The 19632-nt window shown below is 48.7% G+C and overlaps 1 protein-coding gene across 1 annotated transcript; it reads left to right on the top strand.

Annotated features, from left to right (window-relative positions):
* The first annotated feature begins 1078 nt into the window (after nt 1-1078).
* LOC145335751 (E3 ubiquitin-protein ligase TRIM39-like) lies at nt 1079-19077 on the top strand. The gene is made up of 6 exons (XM_080181473.1): nt 1079-1549; nt 4950-5045; nt 10918-11148; nt 11922-11944; nt 15183-15298; nt 18513-19077. Exons 1-6 carry the CDS (start codon nt 1127-1129, stop codon nt 19037-19039), a joined length of 1416 nt encoding a protein of 471 aa, XP_080037599.1. The 5' UTR covers nt 1079-1126; the 3' UTR covers nt 19040-19077.
* Nucleotides 19078-19632: the final 555 nt, after the last annotated feature.

Genomic DNA, 19632 nt, shown 5'->3' with positions numbered 1-19632 from the left:
GATTGTGGGAGGAAACCGGGGCAGATATAGGGAGAATGTGCAGACTCCGCACAGACAGGTGCCCCAAGCCCGGAATAGAACCCAAATCCTGGCACTGTGAAGCAGCAGTGCTAACCACTGTGCTGACCACGCAATGGGTAACAGAAGTCTAAACGCGCTCCGTAGAAGTCTAGCCAGGCAGGAGGAGAGCGTCAATGTGATGCAGCTCAGTGGCACAGTGGTTAGCACTGCTGCCTCACAGTACCAGGAACCTGGGTTCGATTCCCAACCTTGGGTCACTGTCTGTGCGGAATCTGCATATTCTTCCCGTGTTTGCATGGGTTTCCTCCATGTGCTCCGGTCTCCTCCCAATATCCGAAAGACATGCTGGTTAGGTGCTTCAGCCATGCTAAATTCTCCCTCAGTGTACCTGAACAGGCGCCGGAGTGTGGCGACTAGGGGATTTTCCCAATAATTTTATTGCAATGTTAATGTAACCTACTTGTGATTAATAAATAAATTTTAACCAAGAAATTCTCCCAGTAACTTCATCGCAGTGTTAACGTGAGCCTACTTTTAGCACTAATAAATTTTAACGTTTAAAACACTCACACACACAAATACACACTCGCACAGGCACACTGGGGGATTTTCCCAGTAACTTCATTGCAGTGTTAATGTAAGCCTACTTGTGACAATAAACTTTAAACTTGAAAAACACACACACACACACACACATACTCGGAGACTTTCACAGTAACTTCATTGCAGTGTTAATGTGAGCCTGCTTGTGGCACTAATAAGCAAACATTAAACTTTAAAACACATACACAAATACACACAGGCGCATTCGGGGATTTTCACAGTAACTTCACTGTAGCGTTGTGACACTAATAAATGAACCATAAAACTTTTTAAGAAATGTTGGTGGCCACAGTATCTACCAGAATAGGAATGCGTGGACAATAAATAGTTTGGAGGCCAGAGAAGGGGTTAAAGGAAGAGTGAGAGAGAAAAACAATGCCTGGGTCACCACTCCTTTAAATATCTGAACTTCCAGGAAGGACCGCCTCCCTCTACACTTCCTGATTGAATGAAACCGAAAATTGCAATTGTGAGTGTTGCAATTGTGAATGTTGCAACAGCAATGGCGTCTTTGCAAGTGTTGGAAAACATGAAAGAAGAAGTGGTCTGCCCCATCTGCCTGGACCCCTACACCGACCCGGTGACCATCGACTGCGGTCACAACTTCTGCCGGGGCTGCATCCTGGGCTACTGGGCTCCGCTGCGGGGTAAGGTGAGCTGCCCGCAGTGCCGGAGCCAGTTCCGCCAGAGGAACGTCCGCACCAACCACCTGGTGTCCAACATAGTGGCAGGTATCAGGGAGCTGGAGCGGGCCCAGGACGGGGAGCCGGGCCCGGGCACACACTCAGTCTGCGGGGAGCACGGTGAGGACCTGAAACTCTTCTGTCATCATGACCAGCGACCCATCTGCCTGGTGTGCTCTGTGTCCCAGGATCACAAGGGCCACAACATCAGCCCCATCAAGGAAGCCGCCGGACAGTACAAGGTACCATCCAGTCCCTTTTTTGCAGGGTAGAATGGAGACCGCTCGGCCCATTGACTCTGTACTGACCCTTCCGGAAGAGCATCACTCACCAGGACCAACCCTGGCGCATTGGGCAGCGCGGTGGGTTAACCTCACAGGGACCCCGGTTCAATTCCCAGCCTCGGGTCACTGCCTGCCTGTAGTTTGCTCCCTGTGTCTGCGTGGGTTTCCTCCAGGTGCTCTGGTTTTCTCCCACGCTACAAAGACCTGTAGGTTAGGTGGATTGGCTGTGCTAGATTCTCCCTCGGTGTCCTGGGGACTAGCAGGGTAACTGTGTTGGGGTTACGGGGGTAGGGCCTGGGTAAGACTCTGTTGGAGAGGAGAGGTGATGATGTGGGTATGCCGGCGTTGGACTGGAGGTGCAGACTTGATGGGCTGTATGGCCTCCATCTACACCGTAGAGATTCTGTGTTTCAGTGGCTAATCCACCTAACCTACGTATATTTTCACAATAAGGGGAAAATTTAGCCTGGCCAATCCACCTAATCCACAGATCTTTGGGTATAAACCGGAGCACCCGGAGGAAACCCACGCTGACGGGGAGAACGTGCAGACTCCACACAGTCACCCGAGGCTGGAATCGAACCTGGGTCCCTGGTGCTGTGAGGCCGCAGTGCTAACTCTTGTCCTCTTTCTTGATGCATCCGGAAGGGATTCACGGCAGTGATTGTCAGACTACAGGTCAGATTCTCCACCCTCCCAGCCACGTAATTCCCTCCCGGCACGTTGTTGTTTGCTAGCGGCGGGATTCTCTGGTTCCGCCGCGGTCAGTGGCAGTTCCCACTCACGCCACCCCCGTGCCGGCGGGGCCAGAGAATCCCACCAGCGAGGACGGCCGGAGAATTCTGGCCAACATTCAGCAGCAAACCAATTGAGCAGACAGTGGGAGATTCAGCACGAGGTTTGGCCAAAGGGGTGGTGGGTGACCATCGCGAGGGACAGAGAATGAGGAGGAGAGGGAATGCCGTGACGTTTAGGCGCAATCGGTGATAGTTGGGAATGTTCAAGAGGATTGGAGCAATTCGGAGATCTGGTAATAATGTAGGACCGAGGGAGTTGCAGACCTAACCCAGGGTGTCGCCTTGCTCAAGAAGAAATTCATCCGTACCATATTCCGTACCATGTGAGGGGGTTGGACTATGAAGAGAGACTAAATAGACTGGGTCTGTACTCGTTGGAGTTTAGAAGGATGAGGGGGGATCTTATAGAGACGTATAAGATAATGAAGGGGATGGATAGGGTAGAGGTAGAGAGATTCTTCCCGCTTAGAAAGGACAGCAGGACTAGAGGGCACAGCCTCAAGGGGGGAGCAGTTTAGATCAGAGTTGAGGAGGAACTTCTTCACTCAATGGGTGGTGAATCTCTGGAATTCTCTGCCCGTTGAAGTGGTGGAGGCTGCCTCAATAAATATTTTTAAGTCACGGGTAGATAGGTTTCTGATAGACAGGGGAATTAAGGATTATGGGGAGAGAGCGGGAAAGTCGAACTGATCCACTTCAGATCAGCCATGATCTTATTGAATGGCAGGGCAGGCTCAGAGGACGAGATGGCCTACTCCTGCTCCTATTTCTTATGTTCTTGTGTTATGTTCAGCTCAAGACAGAATCAAAGCCATATCTAATTCCCATTAATATTATGTATCATGTCATCAGCCAGTCTTTCTGAATATTGTAACATAATCGGTAATAGCATGAATGCTGTTTCTACCTTGCAAAATCCTAATACCAAGGAATGGACAAGGTGAGGGAATGTATGAATGGCAATTTCCGTTCATGTCAGTGGGATTCCCAGTCTCGCCGGCATGGGCTGATGTCGATGAGAATTGCCATTCATACATTCATGTGCCAGTTCTGGGAAGCACCGAGGATCGGAGGGAACCGGGTGTGCATGCGCACCAGCCCCTTAAGGTAGCAGGAAAGTGGTCAACGAGGTGCCTTCGTTCATTGAATTTTAAGAGCAGGGAGGTTATGCTGCAAAAGGGCGGCACGGTGGCACAGTGGTTAACACTGCTGCCTCACAGTGTCAGGGACCCGGGTTCGATTCCCGGCTTGGGTCACTGTCTGTGTGGAATCTGCACGTTCTCCCCGTGTCTGCGTGGGTTTCCTCCGGGTGCTCTGGTTTCCTCCCACAGTCTGAAAGATCTGCTGGTTAAGGTGCATTGGCCGTGTTAAATTCTCCCTCGGTGAACCCGAATAGGCGTCGGAGTGTGGCGACTAGGGGATTTTCACAGTAACTTCATTGTAGTGTTAATGTAAGCCTACTTGCAACACTAATAAATACATTTTTTTAACTTTATAACTTGAAACTATATAAAACATTGGCTAGGCCACACCTGGAGTATTGTGTGTGGTCCTGGAATCCACATTATAGGAAAGATGCAATAGCATTGGAAAGGGCCAATTTTTTTATTCATTCGTGGGAAATGGGCATCGCTGGCTGGCCAGAATTTATTGCCCATCCCTCACAGTGCCAGGGAGCCGGGTTCGATTCCCGACTTGGCTCACTGTCTGTGAGGAGTCAGCACATTTTCCCCATGCCTGCGTGGGTTTTCTCTAGATGTGTGTATCTAGATGTAGAATTTGTGTGTAATAATACTCAAGCTTTTGTCTCCCAGGCTGTTTTGATTGGTTAATTTGAGGGGCAAGTCTGTTTGAGAGTTTATTTAGTGCATGGTGCCTGGTGTACGTGGAGGACTAGAGTGTGTGCAGAGTGGGTGATTACTAATGGTTGTTGGTGGCGCAGAAGCAGAGTGGGAAATGTTGGCAGAGAACAAAAGCAACAGAAGGTAAGAGGGGTCCAACAATAAAGTTAACCTGGATGGAGAGACTGGTTCTGTGAGCAATGGCTGAAGATTGCAGGAATGGAACAGGAATGGCATCAGAGGAATGGAATGTGGGGGCAGATTTCCTCCCACGGACCGACAGAAGCACTGGTTAGGTGCATTGGCCATGCTAAAATTCTCCCTTACTGTTCCCCAACAGGCACCAGACTGTGGCTACTAGGGGATTTTCACAGTAACATCATTGCAGTGTTAATGTAAACCTACTTGTGACACCAATATTTAAACGTGAGGCGCCAAGGCATGCAAGACTATGGAACAAGTGCTGGAAAATGGGCTGGTAATAGTTAAATGGTTATCTTTGACTGTGAGGGGCTGAGGGGCCTTTTCTTTGCTGTGGACTTCTGTGACACAAGAGCCTATTCTCTCCCCCCACACTTTCCATTGCTTCTACGATAGATCAGTTCTCCCTGAATGGCTGCGTTGCTGTAGGGATGAACCAGACGGTCGGTGGAAACAGATTGTTTGTGTCTGTCTTTCAAAAACGCTCGGTGATTTCCTGGTGAACTGTCTGCCTTCCAGGAAATGCTGCGAAAAGCAGTGGATGCGCTTCGGAAGCAAATGGATGAGGCATGCAAAAGTCAGAAGGAGGAAGAGACAGATATAAAGACACTGAAGGTAGGTCATCTCCAAATCCTGCACCCACACAATGCTTTCTTCAGTATAGGACAGCATTGTCATGTTTGTAAATACTGACCCAAAACAGGAAATTGGTGTGATATTTGTATGTTGGTGGGGGAGTGGTGGGGGGGGTGTGGTTTGTGGATGCATACTCCCCTTTAAGACAGGATTAGACAGGATTGATTGAGAAAGGATATCCCCTATCCTGGTGGGAGTCCAGAACTAAGTGTTCATAGCTTGAGGATAAGGGACTGAGGTGAGGAGAAATTTCTTCACCCAGAGGGTGGCGAATGTGTGGAATTCACTACCACAGAAAGCAGTTGAGGCCAAAACGTTGTGTGATTTTATAAGACTCTCTGATACAGGAGCAGAGTTAGGCCATTCGGCCCATCGAGTTTCTCAACCCCTTTCTCCCGCCTTTTCCCCATAACCTTTGACCCCCTTACCAATCAAGAACCTATCTTTCTCTGCCTTAAATGCACTCAGTGACCTGGCTTCCACAGCCTTCTGTGGCAATGAATTTATGAAAGAATTAGATATAGCTCTTAGGGATCAAGGGATCCTACAAATACATAAAGGCCAAGAAAGTAACTAGGAGCGAGTAGGGTCACTTAAGCACCAACAAGGTCATCTATGTTGGATCCACAAAGACATGGGGTAAGATCCTAAATTAATATTTCTCATCAGTGTTGAGAAAAGCATGGATGTTAGGGAACTTGGGGAACTAAATAGTGATGTCTTGAGGAGTGTACATATTACAGAGAAAGAGGTGCTGAAAGTCTTAAAATGCATCAAGGTAGATAAATCCCTGGGACCTGATGAAGTGTATCCCAGGACACTGTGGGAGGCTAGGGAGGAAATTGCAGGTCCCCTAGCCACGATATTTGAATCATCAATAGTCACAGGTGAGGTGCCTGAAGATTGGAGGGTGGCAAATGTTGTGCCTTTGTTTAAAAAGGGCTGCAGGACAAAGCCTAGGAACTACAGGCCAGTCAGCCTCACATCTGTGAGTAAATTGTTGGAAGGTAAAGTCCATGTAGCTGCACTGCCCTCATCTATCTTCTTGGTTACCCCTTCAAAAAACTCAGTCCAGTTTGTGAGACATGATTTTCCACTCACAAAGTTACGCTTATTGTCCCTGATCAGTCCTTGCATCTGTAAATGCCTGTAGGTCCTGTCTCTCTCAAAATAACTAAGAACATAAGAACACCTAAAATCCTGAAGCTCGGGACCACTTCTACTTCATCCTCATTGATGGAGACAGGGGCATGTCCTTCACTACACTTTGATGACTATCTCCTTCGTTTTGTTGACATTGAGGGCGAGTTTGTTGTTGTCGCACCAGTTTACCAGATTCTCTATCTCTTTCTCTTACTCCATCTCATCATTGTCTGAAATCCAACCCACTACGGTGGCACAATACTCTGCTAAATACATATGTAACTGTTGGGGGACATTGGTTGTCGGAGACTAGATTTTGCTTTGAAAAATGATCATTCAGCTCGTCCTGAAATGGGAAGATATCTTAGTGACTGGAAGTGGGAGAACCAGAAAGGAACTGTGCTTGTAGGAGTTAACTAATATGGGGCAGAAATCTCTTCCCTGTAGGGAAAAGGAGTGGTATCCACAGACACCAACACAAACTAGGACATCACTGATAATTTGTAACAGTGATGGATTAGATCAGCTCATATGATTACATCTTCGCACCGATTGGATATTATAATTAAGCACGTGTGAGGTGATTGGGTTTAATATCTGTACCTTATGAATGATGTAATCTTAATCAATTATTGTGAGTGGATAGAGATAACTCCTATACCTTGATTGGTATATGCTAAACATATCATTGAATTTGAAACTATAACTGCATGTGTATTCCTCAATTCTGGGCTGTAGCTAGTTTCTGGCACTGACTTATGACTTTCCAAGGACCTCGCTCTACCTTGCATTAAAACAACTGTTTAAGAGAGCCCCGTGCCTTGGTCTGCTTACTTGAAGGGTAAAGTTGTGTTCAGATAAAAAGCTGACATCAAATCCCGCAACAGCACCTCGGCTGGCTTCTGGAAAACGGCAATACATTTGGTTCTGCTAACTGCTGTGTTATTACTGAATCAGCTTCCGCAGCCACTTCCAGCAGTGTAGCCGTGGTCACGAACTTGCTGCACTACACTGCCACTCCCAACAGCTAGGGGTGTCTTTCTTTCTTGGCTGAATCATCCACGCTCAATCAGAGACCAGAGGAAATATCTCGGTCAACATCGATCCTTCAGTCAACACACTGAAAATCTGATTCCTGCTCCTTATCACTCACTGATTGTGATATTTAAATATTAGCTGCTGAATTCCCTATGCCACAACACTGACTGTTCTGGAAGTTATAGGCTGGAAAACACTGTGCAATTTCTGCTGGTCAGATAGGCGCGAGATCAATGCAAGTCTTTTCTCCTCAAAGGCCCGAATGTTATCACTGTCCACTCCGGCGGTATTTCCCCATCCCCCACTGCAGTGAACAGAGATTTGGCTGGGCGCCAAATTCACTGATCTCAGTGGAGCAGGAGCGTGGCATGAATGGCCAGTAAGGTCTGGGTGGCATGGTGGTTAGCAGTGCAGCCTCACGGCGCCAGGGAGCCGGGTTCGATTCTCGGCCTGGGTCACTGTCTGTGAGGAGTTTGCACATTCTCCCCGTACCTGCGTGGGCTTCCTCTGGATGGGCAGGTTAGGTGGATTGGCCGTGTTAAATTGACCCATTGTGTCAGGGGGTCTAGCTAGGGTAAATATATGGGCAGGGGCCTGGGTGGAATTGTGGTCAGTGCAGGCTCGATGGGCCGAATGCCCTCCTTTTGCATTTTAGGGATTCTATGAAGATCGCCCGCAAAGCTTTTTTTGAATCAAAGAATCCAAGCAGAAGGAGGCCCTTCGAATCATTGAGTCTGCACTGACCACAACCCCACCCAGGCCCTATCCCCGTAACTCCACACGTTTACCCTGCTTATCCCCCTGACACTAGGGTCAATTTAGCAAGGCCAATCCACCTAACAGGCACATCTTTAGAGCTTGGGAGGAAACCCATGCAGACATGGGGAGAATGTGCAAACTCCACACAGACAGTGACCTGAGTCTGGATTTGAACCCGGGTCCCTGGCGCTGCGAGGCAGCAGTGCTAACCACTGTGCCACCGTGCCGCTTTGTTGAGTTGTGTTTTGCCTGGAAGTTTTGGAATGATTGATGTCTGTTGTGATATTGCATCGAATACCTTTTAATAGCCTATTCACACTCTATCAAACACACCCTCCTTATCCATCCTCTTCATTAGCGAGTGACTCAGTCGTCAGCCAAACAGGAGGTGGCTCAGCTGATTCTGTGGTGACTTTTGTTTGTAAACTTGTGCATAACAAGCGCCACCTACCCCAGTCAAACATCTCCAGTTGTTTATCCACCACTCAGTTGGACTGAGGAGCTGAGATTGTGGGTTTATCCCTCTCTATTTTTAAACAGGGCTGTAATCTTTATAACCTTTACCCCTCCAATGCCTAAGAACGATTGAAACTATTTATGGGGTGACACAGTGGCAGGCAGGTTAGCACTGCTGCCTCACAGCGCCAGTGATCCGGGTTCAATTCTGGTCTTGGGTCATTGTCTCTGTGCAGGGTCTGCACTTTCTCCCCGTGTCTGTGTGGGTTTCTTCTGGTTTTCTCCCGCACCCCAAAGCAGTGCAGGTTAGGTGAATTGGCAGTGACAAATTGCCCCAAGATGTGTAGCTTGGATGGGTCGGCCATCGTGTGAAGTTACTGGGATGGGGCGAGGAGAGGGCCTGGGTAAGGTGGTACTTTGTCAGAGAGAGCCGGTGTAGACTCGATGGGCTGAATGGCCTCCTTGTGCACTGTAAGGAATCTATGATAACCCAAATACAGTCCATTCCTAGAATGACTCCAATAACCCTTCTATAGAACTTGTAAAGGGAATAGAAATGTGATGAATTGTATACCTGGAGATGGGGGTGTAGTAGTTGGGGTGATGGCAGTGGATCAGAATGGAATGCCCATGATTTGATTTGATTTATTATTGTCACATGCATTTGAGTACAGTGAAAAGTATTGTTTCCTCCACGCTGTACAGCAAACTGTACATTGGAAAAGGAGAGAGTGCAGAATGTAGTGTTACAGTCATAGCTACGATGCAGAGAAAGATCAACTTAATATGAGGTAAGTCCATTCAAAAGACTGATGGTAGCAGGGAAGAAGCTGTTCTTGAGTCGGTTGGTACGTGTCCTCAGACTTCTGTATCTTCTTCCTGATGGAAGAAGGTGGAAGAGAGAATGTCCGGTGTGTGTGGGGGTCCTTAATGATGCTGGCTGCTTTTCCGAGGCAGCAGGAAGTGTAGACAGAGTCAATGGATGGGAGGCTGGTTTACGTGCTGGACTGGGCTTCGTTCACAACCTTTTGTAGTTTCTTGCTGTCTTGGGCAGAGCAGGAGCCCATACCAAGCTGTGATACAACCAGAAAGAATGCTTTCTATGGTGCATCTGTAAAAATTGGTGAGAGTCGTCGCTGACATGCCAAATTTCCTTCGTCTGCTGAGAAAGTAGAGGCGTTGGTGGGCTTTCTTAACTATAGTGCCAGCATGGGGGGACCAGGACAGGTTGTTGGTGATCTGGACACCTAAAAAGCTGAAGCTCTCGACCCTTTCTACTTCATCCCCATTGATGTAGATGGGGGAATGATGGTCAGAACTAAGGAGAAATTGGTAAAGGTGTCATGGGAGTAGTCAAAGAGGCTAATGGTACCATCAGGGACTACAAGTGTTAATAGTGGCAAAGGTAGGATCGCAGAATGAGATTTAATGAATCTCTGCTTTAGAAGGAGATTAATGTTCTGGTTGGTGGTCAGATCCACTCTTCCTTATTCTACCTTTCGGCTATTTCTAAATGCAGAAAGGAATTTGGGCTCTCTTCGATGTTGTCCACCAGCCTACTATCGGGAACTCTCTCTTTGCACATCCGGGGGCAGAATTGAATGCCCTCCCTGCATCAGAAGCTGGGGTATTAGTTAGGTGGGAGGATGGCAACTGCATTACTCCACTCTACTGCCAATTCAGGCATGGGGTGAGGGGGGCATGTTAATACCCATGAAGGCCTCATGCTGCCCCCACTGGTATTCAGGTGGGGACTTGCCATGCAGTGAGCATGGAAGACAAACCCCTGGTGTGCTAACTGAGAATCCCTACAGGAGGCCATTTGGCCCATCGAACTTGCCTCAGCCCTCCTAAAGAGCATTTTACCCAAGTCCTCTTGCCCTTATCCCCGTAACCCCATGTATTTGCCATGGCCAATCCACCCAACCCACACATCTTTGTACACTGGTACGCAACAGAATATTAAAACTCCTATTGAAGCAGAGACACAGACAACATTTAACTTTGTGGTCAGCACTGCTGCCTCACAGCGTCAGGGACCTGGGTTCGATTCCGGCCTCGGGTGACTGTCTGTGCAGAGTCTGCACATTCTCTCCGTGTCTGCGTGGGTTTCCTCCGGGTGCTCCGCTTTTTTGACACAGTCCAAAGATACGCAGGTTAGGTGGATTGGCCATGCTAAATTGCCCCTTTAGTGCTGGGGGACTAGCTAGGGTAAGTGCATGGCGTTATGGGGATAGGGCCTGGGTGGGACTGTGGTCAGTGCAGACTCGATGGGCCGAATGGCCTCTTTCTGCACTGTGGCATTTTAAGATTTGCACCCCTCCTTAAAAACTCCTTTGATTAACCTTTTGAAAATCTATCCAAATAGCGCAGACAAATCTTTATTCCGTAATCATGTCTTGGGAGATGTTACTTGGATCTTTTGACCTGTAGGTTTTCTCACTCACTTTGACAGCAACAAGCCGAGGGTCTACGGAAAAACATTGCCTCCAAATTCGACCAGTTGCACCAATTTCTCCATCAGGAGCAGCAGGAGCTGGAAACGAAACTGGCGCAAAAGGAGAATGCGTTCCTGCAAAAAATCCAGTTAAACCTGGACATAATCTCCCAACAACGTGGTTCCCTGGAACGAGCGATGGCAGAAATGCAGGGGAGACTGACCCTACAGGAGGGTGAATTTCTGCAGGTACGTGAGAAACCATCCACTCGGTAACAAAGCAAACTCGCTCTTGTATCAGTCGGGTGACCAGAACATATAGTTTGCAGGAACACCACGGCCAATTTTAGTGGTATGCAAGTCACCATTGACTGATCAAATCATAGAATCCAGAAGGAGGACATTCGGCCCATCGAACCTGCACCAACTGTCCAACAGAGCACCCCACCCAGGCCTTCTCCCACACCCAATTCCCTGTAACTCCACCTTATTTACTCAGTAAATCCCTTAACCGGCACACCTTTGCACACTAAGGGACAATTTAGCATGGCCAATCCACTTAACCTACACGATCTGCAGACACTAAGGGGCAATTTAGCACGGCCAATCCACCTAACCTGCACATATTTGGAGTATGGGGGGGAAACTGGAGCACCCGAAGGAATCCCACACCCATTCACACCCCCCTCACCCCACTGTCCTCACTTCCCGCCTGATGCTTAAGCCTGATCAGCTTCAGGATTTCCCCCCAGGCCCCCCACCAGCCTAAAAGTTGAGGCTGGATGGGGAAAGGCCCATACCTGCAGCGTTAAGGCCTCTTTAGGGTCTCAATAGCTGCAATGACTCCTCTGAGGCCTTTCACCCTTCCCCACCTAAAACCTACCAGAGGGGTGAAATTTAGGCCTGTATCTAGTTATAAATTAAATCCCCACACAAGGCCAGCAAAATAGAACTGATTGCTGAAAGAACGTTGTTTTTCTCTCTCAGTTTAAACTCTAATAAAATTATTCTTTTATTTTTAGGGTATCAAATCTTTTATCAACAGGTATGTGACTGTTTCTTCACCATGTTCAGTGTACGTTTTAAAGTTTATTTCATTAGTACCACAAGTAGGCTTACATTAACACTGCAATGAAGTTACTGTGAAGATCCTCTAGTCGCCACACCCTGGTGCCTGTTCGGGTTACACTGAGAGAGAATTTAGCTTGACTGATGCACCCAAGCAGCACGTCTTTCAAACTGTGGGAGGAAACCCACGCAGACACAGGGGAGAACGCGCAGACTCCGCACAGACGGTGACCCAAGCCGGGAATGAAACCCGGGCCCCCGGCGCTTTGAGGCAGCAGTGCCACCACGTGGCCCCGTACAGTTATATTTCTCGATGCCTCCTCCTGTGTCAATGGATGCAGCGATATCCTGAGGCGTGCTCATGTACAACGTATCCGAGCATTGCGTTCCGTCCTGGCAGTCAGAGGCAGGATCATGTGCAGGAATGCAGAATGGGGACATAAGGCCTGTTTTCGTGGGGGTGAGTGTCGGTGCTGCACTGAGGTGGGTCAGAGGTTCTACCTTCTCAGGTAGACATCAGAAGAGCAAGGGGGGAGCCCCCTGTCTACCCCGCCCTGTCCCTAGTTGATTTGATTTATTATTGTCGCATGTATTGGGATACAATGAAAAGTATTGTTTCTTGCGTGCTATACAAAGCATACTGTTCATAAGTAGATGGGGGGAAGGAAAGGAGAGGGTGCGGAATGTGATGTTACAGTCATAGCCTGGGTGTAAAGAAAGATCAACTTAATATATAGAACATAGAACATTACAGCGCAGAACAGGCCCTTCGGCCCACGATGTTGCGCCGACCAGTTACAAAAACAATGACCCACTAGCCTATACCAATCCCTTTTCGTCCATAAACCTATCCAGAGATCTCTTAAACGCCCCCAAACTAGACGCATTTACAACCGCAGCAGGCAGGGCATTCCAATCCCTCACCACCCGCTGGGTAAAGAACCTACCCCTGACATCCGTCCTGTAGCTACCCCCCCTTAATTTAAAGCCATGCCCCCTCGTGCTAGCTTTCTCCATCCGAGGAAAAAGGCTATCACTATCCACCCTATCTAAACCTCTAATCATCTTATATGTTTCAATAAGATCCCCTCTTAGCCGCCTTCTTTCCAACGAAAACAACCCTAAATCCCTCAGTCTCTCCTCATAGGACCTCCCCACCATACCAGGCAACATCCTAGTAAACCTCCTCTGCACCCTCTCCAACGCCTCCACATCCTTCTTGTAATGCGGGGACCAGAACTGCACACAGTACTCCAAGTGCGGCCGCACTAGAGTAGTGTACAGTTGCAACATGACGCTGCGACTCCTAAATTCAATCCCCCTACCAATAAACGCCAAGACACCGTACGCCTTCTTAACAACCTTATCTACTTGATTCCCAACTTTCAGGGATCTATGTACACACACACCTAGATCCCTCTGTTCATCCACACTATTCAAAGTCCTCCCGTTAGCCCTATACTCGACACATCTGTTGCTCCTACCAAAGTGAATTACCTCACACTTCTCCGCATTAAATTCCATCCGCCACCTCTCGGCCCAGCTCTGCAACCTATCTAAGTCTCCCTGCAGACTATGACACCCTTCCTCACAATCTACCACACCTCCAATTTTGGTGTCATCAGCAAATTTACTAATCCACCCAACTATACCCTCATCCAGATCATTAATAAAAATTACAAACAACAGTGGCCCCAAAACAGATCCCTGAGGCACACCACTCGTAACTGTACTCCATGATGAATATTTACCATCCACCACCACCCTCTGTCTCCTATCTGATAGCCAATTCCTGATCCAACTTCCTAGATTACCCACAATTCCATACATCTGCATTTTCTGCAGAAGCCTACCATGGTGAACCTTATCGAACGCCTTACTAAAATCCATGTATACCACGTCAACTGCCTTACCCCCATCCACCTCTTTGGTCACCTTCTCAAAAAACTCAATAAGGTTAGTAAGGCACGACCTACCCGCTACAAAACCATGCTGACTATTTCTAATCAATTCATTACACTCCAAATAACTATAAATCCTATCCCTAATAATTTTTTCTAAAACCTTGCCCACAACAGAAGTAAGACTCACCGGTCTATAATTCCCGGCAAAGTCTCTGTTCCCCTTCTTAAACAATGGGACAACATTCGCTATCCTCCAATCCTCCGGGACTACACCAGAGGGTGGGTCCATTCAAAAGTCTGAGGGCAGCAGGGAACAAGATGCTCTTCACTCGGTTGGTATGTGATCTTAAACTTTCGTATCTTCCCGATGGAAGAAGGTGGAAGAGAGTATGTCCGGGGTGCCTGGCATCCTTCATTATACTGGCTGCTTTTCCGAGGCAGTATAGCCAATGGATGGGAGGCTGGTTTGCATGATGGGACTGGACTACGTTCACAATCCTTTGTAGTTTCTTGCGGCCTTGGACAGAGCAGGAGCCACACCAAGCTGTGATGTATCCAGAAAGGATACGATCTACGGGCCACCTCTAAAAGTTGGTATGCTGAATTTCCTTAGCCTCCTGAGAAAGTAGAGGCGTTGGTGGGCTTTTCTAACTACAGTGCTGGTGTGGATGGAACCAGGACAGGTCACCTTGCCACATTCACCCCTCAACCAAAATTGAAACCCAGAATCTGGGGTTAAAAGTCTAATGATGACCATGAAACCATTGTCGATTGTTGGAAAAAGCCGTCAGGTTCTCTAATGTCCCTTTAGGGAAGGAAATCTGCCGTCCTGACCTGGTCTGGCCTACATGTGATTCCAGAGACACAGCGGTGTGGTTGACCCTCAATTGTCCTCTGGGTAATTAGGGATGGACAGTGAATGCTGGCCCAGCCATTGATGCCCAATGAGTTGAAGAGGAATCTGAGCGTTATTGCTGTTTGCAGGATACCGATCTGTATATCGTGTGCTTTGTCCTTCTACAACAGTGGACAAGTACAGAATTCACTGCAAAGTGCTTCGCGTTGTCCCAAAGCTGCAAAAGGCACAACGTAAGTGCTAGATTTTCCCCCCCCTTTCTCCCGTCCTATCGATCTTTCACCCTTCTCCATTCTGAGTGAGGTGACCAGCTTTAGCGTGTGAAGGGGGCGATTGGGTAAAATGATCTGAGGCGTGTTGTTTTATCCGTGGGTCACCCCTTTGCGCCAGGGTTTTGGCGTTAACGTGCCTATCCTCAAATCTCGGTTACATTCTCTGTTTTGACCCTTGCTCAGGCCGACAGTGGAATTTAAGAAGCCGGTGAGCGTTTGTACCGAGCTGGACCCTGGTGATTTTAATGGCCCCTTGCAGTATATGGCTTGGAAACGGATGCTCAAGCTGATCAACCCAGGTAAAGTTTGTTGCCCGGTAGGGACGGACCAGGGGGATTTACTGAAGTACATTTCTTTATCATAGAATCCCCACAGTGCAGAAGAGGCCATTCGGCCCATCGAGTCTACACTGACTCCCTGACAGGATATCTTACCCCCAGGTCCTCACCCCCTGTAACCCCATGCATTTGCCACGGTCAATCCTCCTAACCTACACGTCTTAGAACACTAAGGGGCAATTTAGCATGACCAATGCACCTAATCCCCGTAACCCCACATATTTACCCGAGCTAGTCTCCCTGACACGAAGGGGCAATTTAGCACAGCCAGCCCAACCAACCAGCACATCTTTGGAATGTGGGGGGAAACCAGAGCACCCGGAGGAAACCCACGCAGACACGGGGGGGACGTGCACACTCAGCACAGACAGTGCCCCAAGTCCGGAATTGAACCTGGGTCCCTGGCGCTGTGAGGCAGCAGTGCTAACCACTGTGTCACAGAGTGAAATGTTAACTGGGTCTCTGCTTCAGTGGAAGTTTTAATATTCAGTTGCATAGCACAGTGAACGGCAGTTTTACATTTTGGCTTACGGGAAGTGCCTCGGGATCGAACGGGTCAAAATCCTGGAATTCCCTCCCTAACGGAATTGTGGGTCAACCCCCAGCACGTGGACTGCAGCGATTCAAGAAGGCGGCTCACCACCACCTGCTGGAGGGACATGGGTGGGATTGCTTTCATGGGCGGCACTCGGCACAATGGTTAACACTGCTGCCTCGCACCGCCAGGGACATGGGTTCAATTCCCGGCTTGGGTCACTGCCTGTGTGGAGCCTCCCCGTGTCTGCGTGGGTTTCCTCCGGGTGCTGTGGTTTCCTCCCACAGTCCAAAGACATGTGGGTTAGGTGGATAGGCCAGGATAAATTGCCTCTTAGTGTCAGGGAGATGAGCAGGGTAAAGCATGGGGTCAAGGGGATAGGGCCTGGGTGGGGATTGTGTTTGGTGCAGGCTCGATGGGCTGAATGGCCTCCTTCTGCACTGTAGGGATTCTGTAAACTGAGGGTGGGCCATAAATGGTGGCCAGTCAGTAATGGCCATGTCGCATGCATGAATTCAAAAAAAAGAAATGGAGAGAGACTCGAATGGAGATGTCCAAATTTCTGAACAGATTTGAGAGGATAAACAAGGGTTAACTGACTCTACTGATGAAAGGGTTGATGTAAACAATGAAGAAAGATCAAAGTTGATTGTCAAAGTGATTGAATTGCACCAATCATAATCTGCACCATTCACTTTGACTCCCTCATTGCCTAATGCATTGATTGCAGCTATTCTGTAAACAAGGAGAGGATTGGGAAATCAGAAGCGCAAAGGGCTAAGGGGTCTTCACTCAGGATTCCCTTCAGCTTAACACGCAGGTTGAGTCAGTAGTTAGGAAGGCAAATGCAATGTTAGTATTCATTTCGAGAGGGCTGGAATACAAAAGCAGTGGGGCACTGCTGAGGCTTTGGCGAAGCTCTGGTCAGATCACATCTGGAGCATTGTGAACCATGTTGGGCCCCATATCTTATGAAAGGTATGTTGGCCTTGGAAAGATCCAGAGCAGGTTCACAAGAATGATCCCGGGGAATGAAAGGTTTGACATACGCAGAGTATTTGAGGACTCTGGGTCTGTACTTGATGGGGTTTAGAAGGTGGGGTTGGGGGGGAATCTCATTGAAACGGAGTCTAATGTTGCAGTTGTACAGAATGTTGGTTAGGCCGCGTTTGGAGTACTGCGTCCAGTTCTGGTCGCCTTACTACCGGAAGGACGTGGAGACTCTGGAGAGAGTGCAGAGGAGCTTTACCAGGATGTTGCCTGGTATGGAAGGACTGGGGTATGAGGAAAGATTGAGCAAATTGGGGCTGTTTTCCCTTGAAAGACGGCGACTGAGGGGGGATCTAATAGAGGTATATAAGATTATGAAGGGTATAGATAGAGTAAACAGAGGTAAGCTATTTCCTATGTTAGAGACACGCCGTACGAGGGGCCATGGGCTTAAGGTGAGGGAGGAGAGGTATAACACAGATATTAGGGAGGTTTTTCACACAGAGGGTAGTGGGGGTATGGAATGCTCTGCCAAGTAAGGTGGTGGAGGCAGGCACGCTGGAGTTGTTTAAGAGTAACTTAGACAGGCACATGAGTGGGTTGGAGATGGGAGGATATAGGAGATTGTTTTAAATAAGGGTCATTAGCACTGGGACATCCCTGGTAATGTAAATGGATGTGGTATGATAATAATGTTTTTCTCTTTTAATTCACAGGTTTTAAGTCGGTCTGTCTTGTTGTCCAACAAGGGGCATACACGCGATGGGTTGTACTTGGGCTGCTCTTGAATGTTCGGGAGTGGCCTAGTGCTTCATGTCGCTAGTGTGCGCTTAAACTGGACCAGATGCTGGGCAACACGACAGCTCAGTGACTATCGCTGATTGCTGTGCAGACACATGGATTTGGGCTGGTGTCTGTGGGAGTTTGCGCATTCTCCCCGTGCTTGCGTGGGTTTTCTCCGGGTGCTCCGGTTTCCTCCCACACCCCAAAGATGTGCTGTTAGGCTGATTGGCAGGAATAAATTGTCCCTAAATTAGTTTCCCTCAATGTGGATGGCCATAAAACAATAGAAAAGGGTCATGGATGGAGGGGGGGGAACTGGTAATGTTAAAATGGCGGCGCGGGCTCGTTGGGCCGAAGGGCCTGTTTCCTGGGCTGTTTCTGCTCTTTGTTCTTTGAAACTTACAGAATACTGAAAGGCCTGGATAGAGTGGACATGGGGAGGATGTTTCCATTAGTAGGAGAGACTGGATTCCGAGGGCACAGCCTCAGAGTAAAGGGACAACCCTTTAGAACCGAGATGTGGAGGAATTTCTCCAGTGAGAGGGTGGTGAATCTGTGGAATTCATTGTCACAGAAGGCTGTGGAGGCCAGGCCATTGAGCACAGAGATAGACGGGTTCTTGATTGGTAAAGGGATCAAAGGTTACGGAGAAAAGGTGGGAGAATGGGGTTGAGAAACTTAGCCATGATTAAATAGCAGAGCAGGCTCAATGGGCTGAATGGCCCAATACTATCCCTATATCTGATGGCTTATTGAGTTTACTTCTGTCCTCGGCTCATGTCCGCAAAGAGAGCACCAAATATTTGCGGGGAACAAGTGTGTCCAATGGCTTACGTCCCCCAAACGCTAATGTTGCCCCTCCTTCAGTTCCAGCCGCCCTGACCCTGGATGCGAATACGGCGCACCCCAAACTCGTCCTGTCCGACAACCAGACCAGCGTCCGACTTGGTGACGTCAAGCAGCAGGTCTCCGACAGAGCGGGGCGCTTCACCAACTGGCACATGGTCCTGGCCTGCCAGGGGTTCCGGACCGGCAGGCACCACTGGGAGGTCGAGGTGGGGAAGAACAGTACCTGGGCCGTCGGGGTGGCGCGGAGCTCGGTGCCCCGGAAGAAGGACTTCTCCCCCGATCCCAAATCCGGCGTCTGGGCTCTGTGGCGTCTGAAGGAGGAATACGTCGTAATGAAAACAACTCGGACCCCCCTCCCCCTCCCAACCAAACCCCGAAAGCTGGCTGTGTACCTGGACTACGAAGCGGGCCAGGTCTCACTGTACAATGCCGACGATATGTCTCACCTGTACACTTTCACCGACAGGTTCACGGAGAAACTCTACCCCTTCCTCCTCACAGGCTGCACTATCGATTGTTTGAAGTTTGTCCCTTTACAGATATGATCACCCTTGTAGTTATGAGACCCCCCCTCCCCCCTCCCCCCCTCTGTAACGTGGTGACCCACAACCTGCTCCACGTCAAGGGAATTAACGAACGTTTCATCTGAACCATCCCTGCGTATTGTGAAATTCTCCCTTTACAAGAATAAGAATTCTGCCTTTGCTTCCCCTTTTTCCTCAGTCTGACCTCTCTCCCACCCATCTCCCCCCACATCTTAATCCGCCCTCTGATATCAGCTTGTCTGCCGTTTGACCATTCACCTTCTTCTGTTCTCTCTACGGGCTGCCATTAGCAGCCTTTCCCCTTCTATTTGTGGTTATCTTTCACTCCCTCGCCCTGCCGTATAAATAGCTCCCACTTTCTACACCTTTCAGCTTTGGCAAAGGGTCATCTGGACTCGAAACGTCAGCTCTTTTCTCTCCTCACAGACGCTGCCAGACCTGCTGAGGTTTTCCAGCATTTTTCTCTTTTGGTCTCAGATTCCAGTATCCGCAGTAATTTGCTTTTAATAAGAATTCTGCCTTCAGATGCTTCAAGCCCAGGCTTTGCAAATCCCTTCCTGAACCTTACCTGCCTTTCTCCACTTTTAAAATAC

This window comes from Carcharhinus amblyrhynchos, unplaced genomic scaffold, assembly GCF_965287045.1.
Source record: "Carcharhinus amblyrhynchos unplaced genomic scaffold, sCarAmb.v2.hapA scaffold_40, whole genome shotgun sequence".
NCBI lineage: Eukaryota > Metazoa > Chordata > Chondrichthyes > Carcharhiniformes > Carcharhinidae > Carcharhinus > Carcharhinus amblyrhynchos.
This window is presented reverse-complemented; position numbering and strand designations above follow the sequence as displayed.

What these genes read in the sequence shown, in the direction of transcription:
- LOC145335751 (XM_080181473.1), top strand. Translation starts at nt 1,127, where the DNA reads ATGGCGTCTTTGCAAGTGTTGGAAAACATGAAAGAAGAAGTGGTCTGC. An exon ending in CAGATATAAAGACACTGAAG is followed by an intron (nt 5,046 to 10,917) that starts GTAGGTCATCTC and finishes TCACTTTGACAG; the next exon opens with CAACAAGCCGAGGGTCTACG. An exon ending in ATCAAATCTTTTATCAACAG is followed by an intron (nt 11,945 to 15,182) that starts GTATGTGACTGT and finishes ACCCTTGCTCAG; the next exon opens with GCCGACAGTGGAATTTAAGA.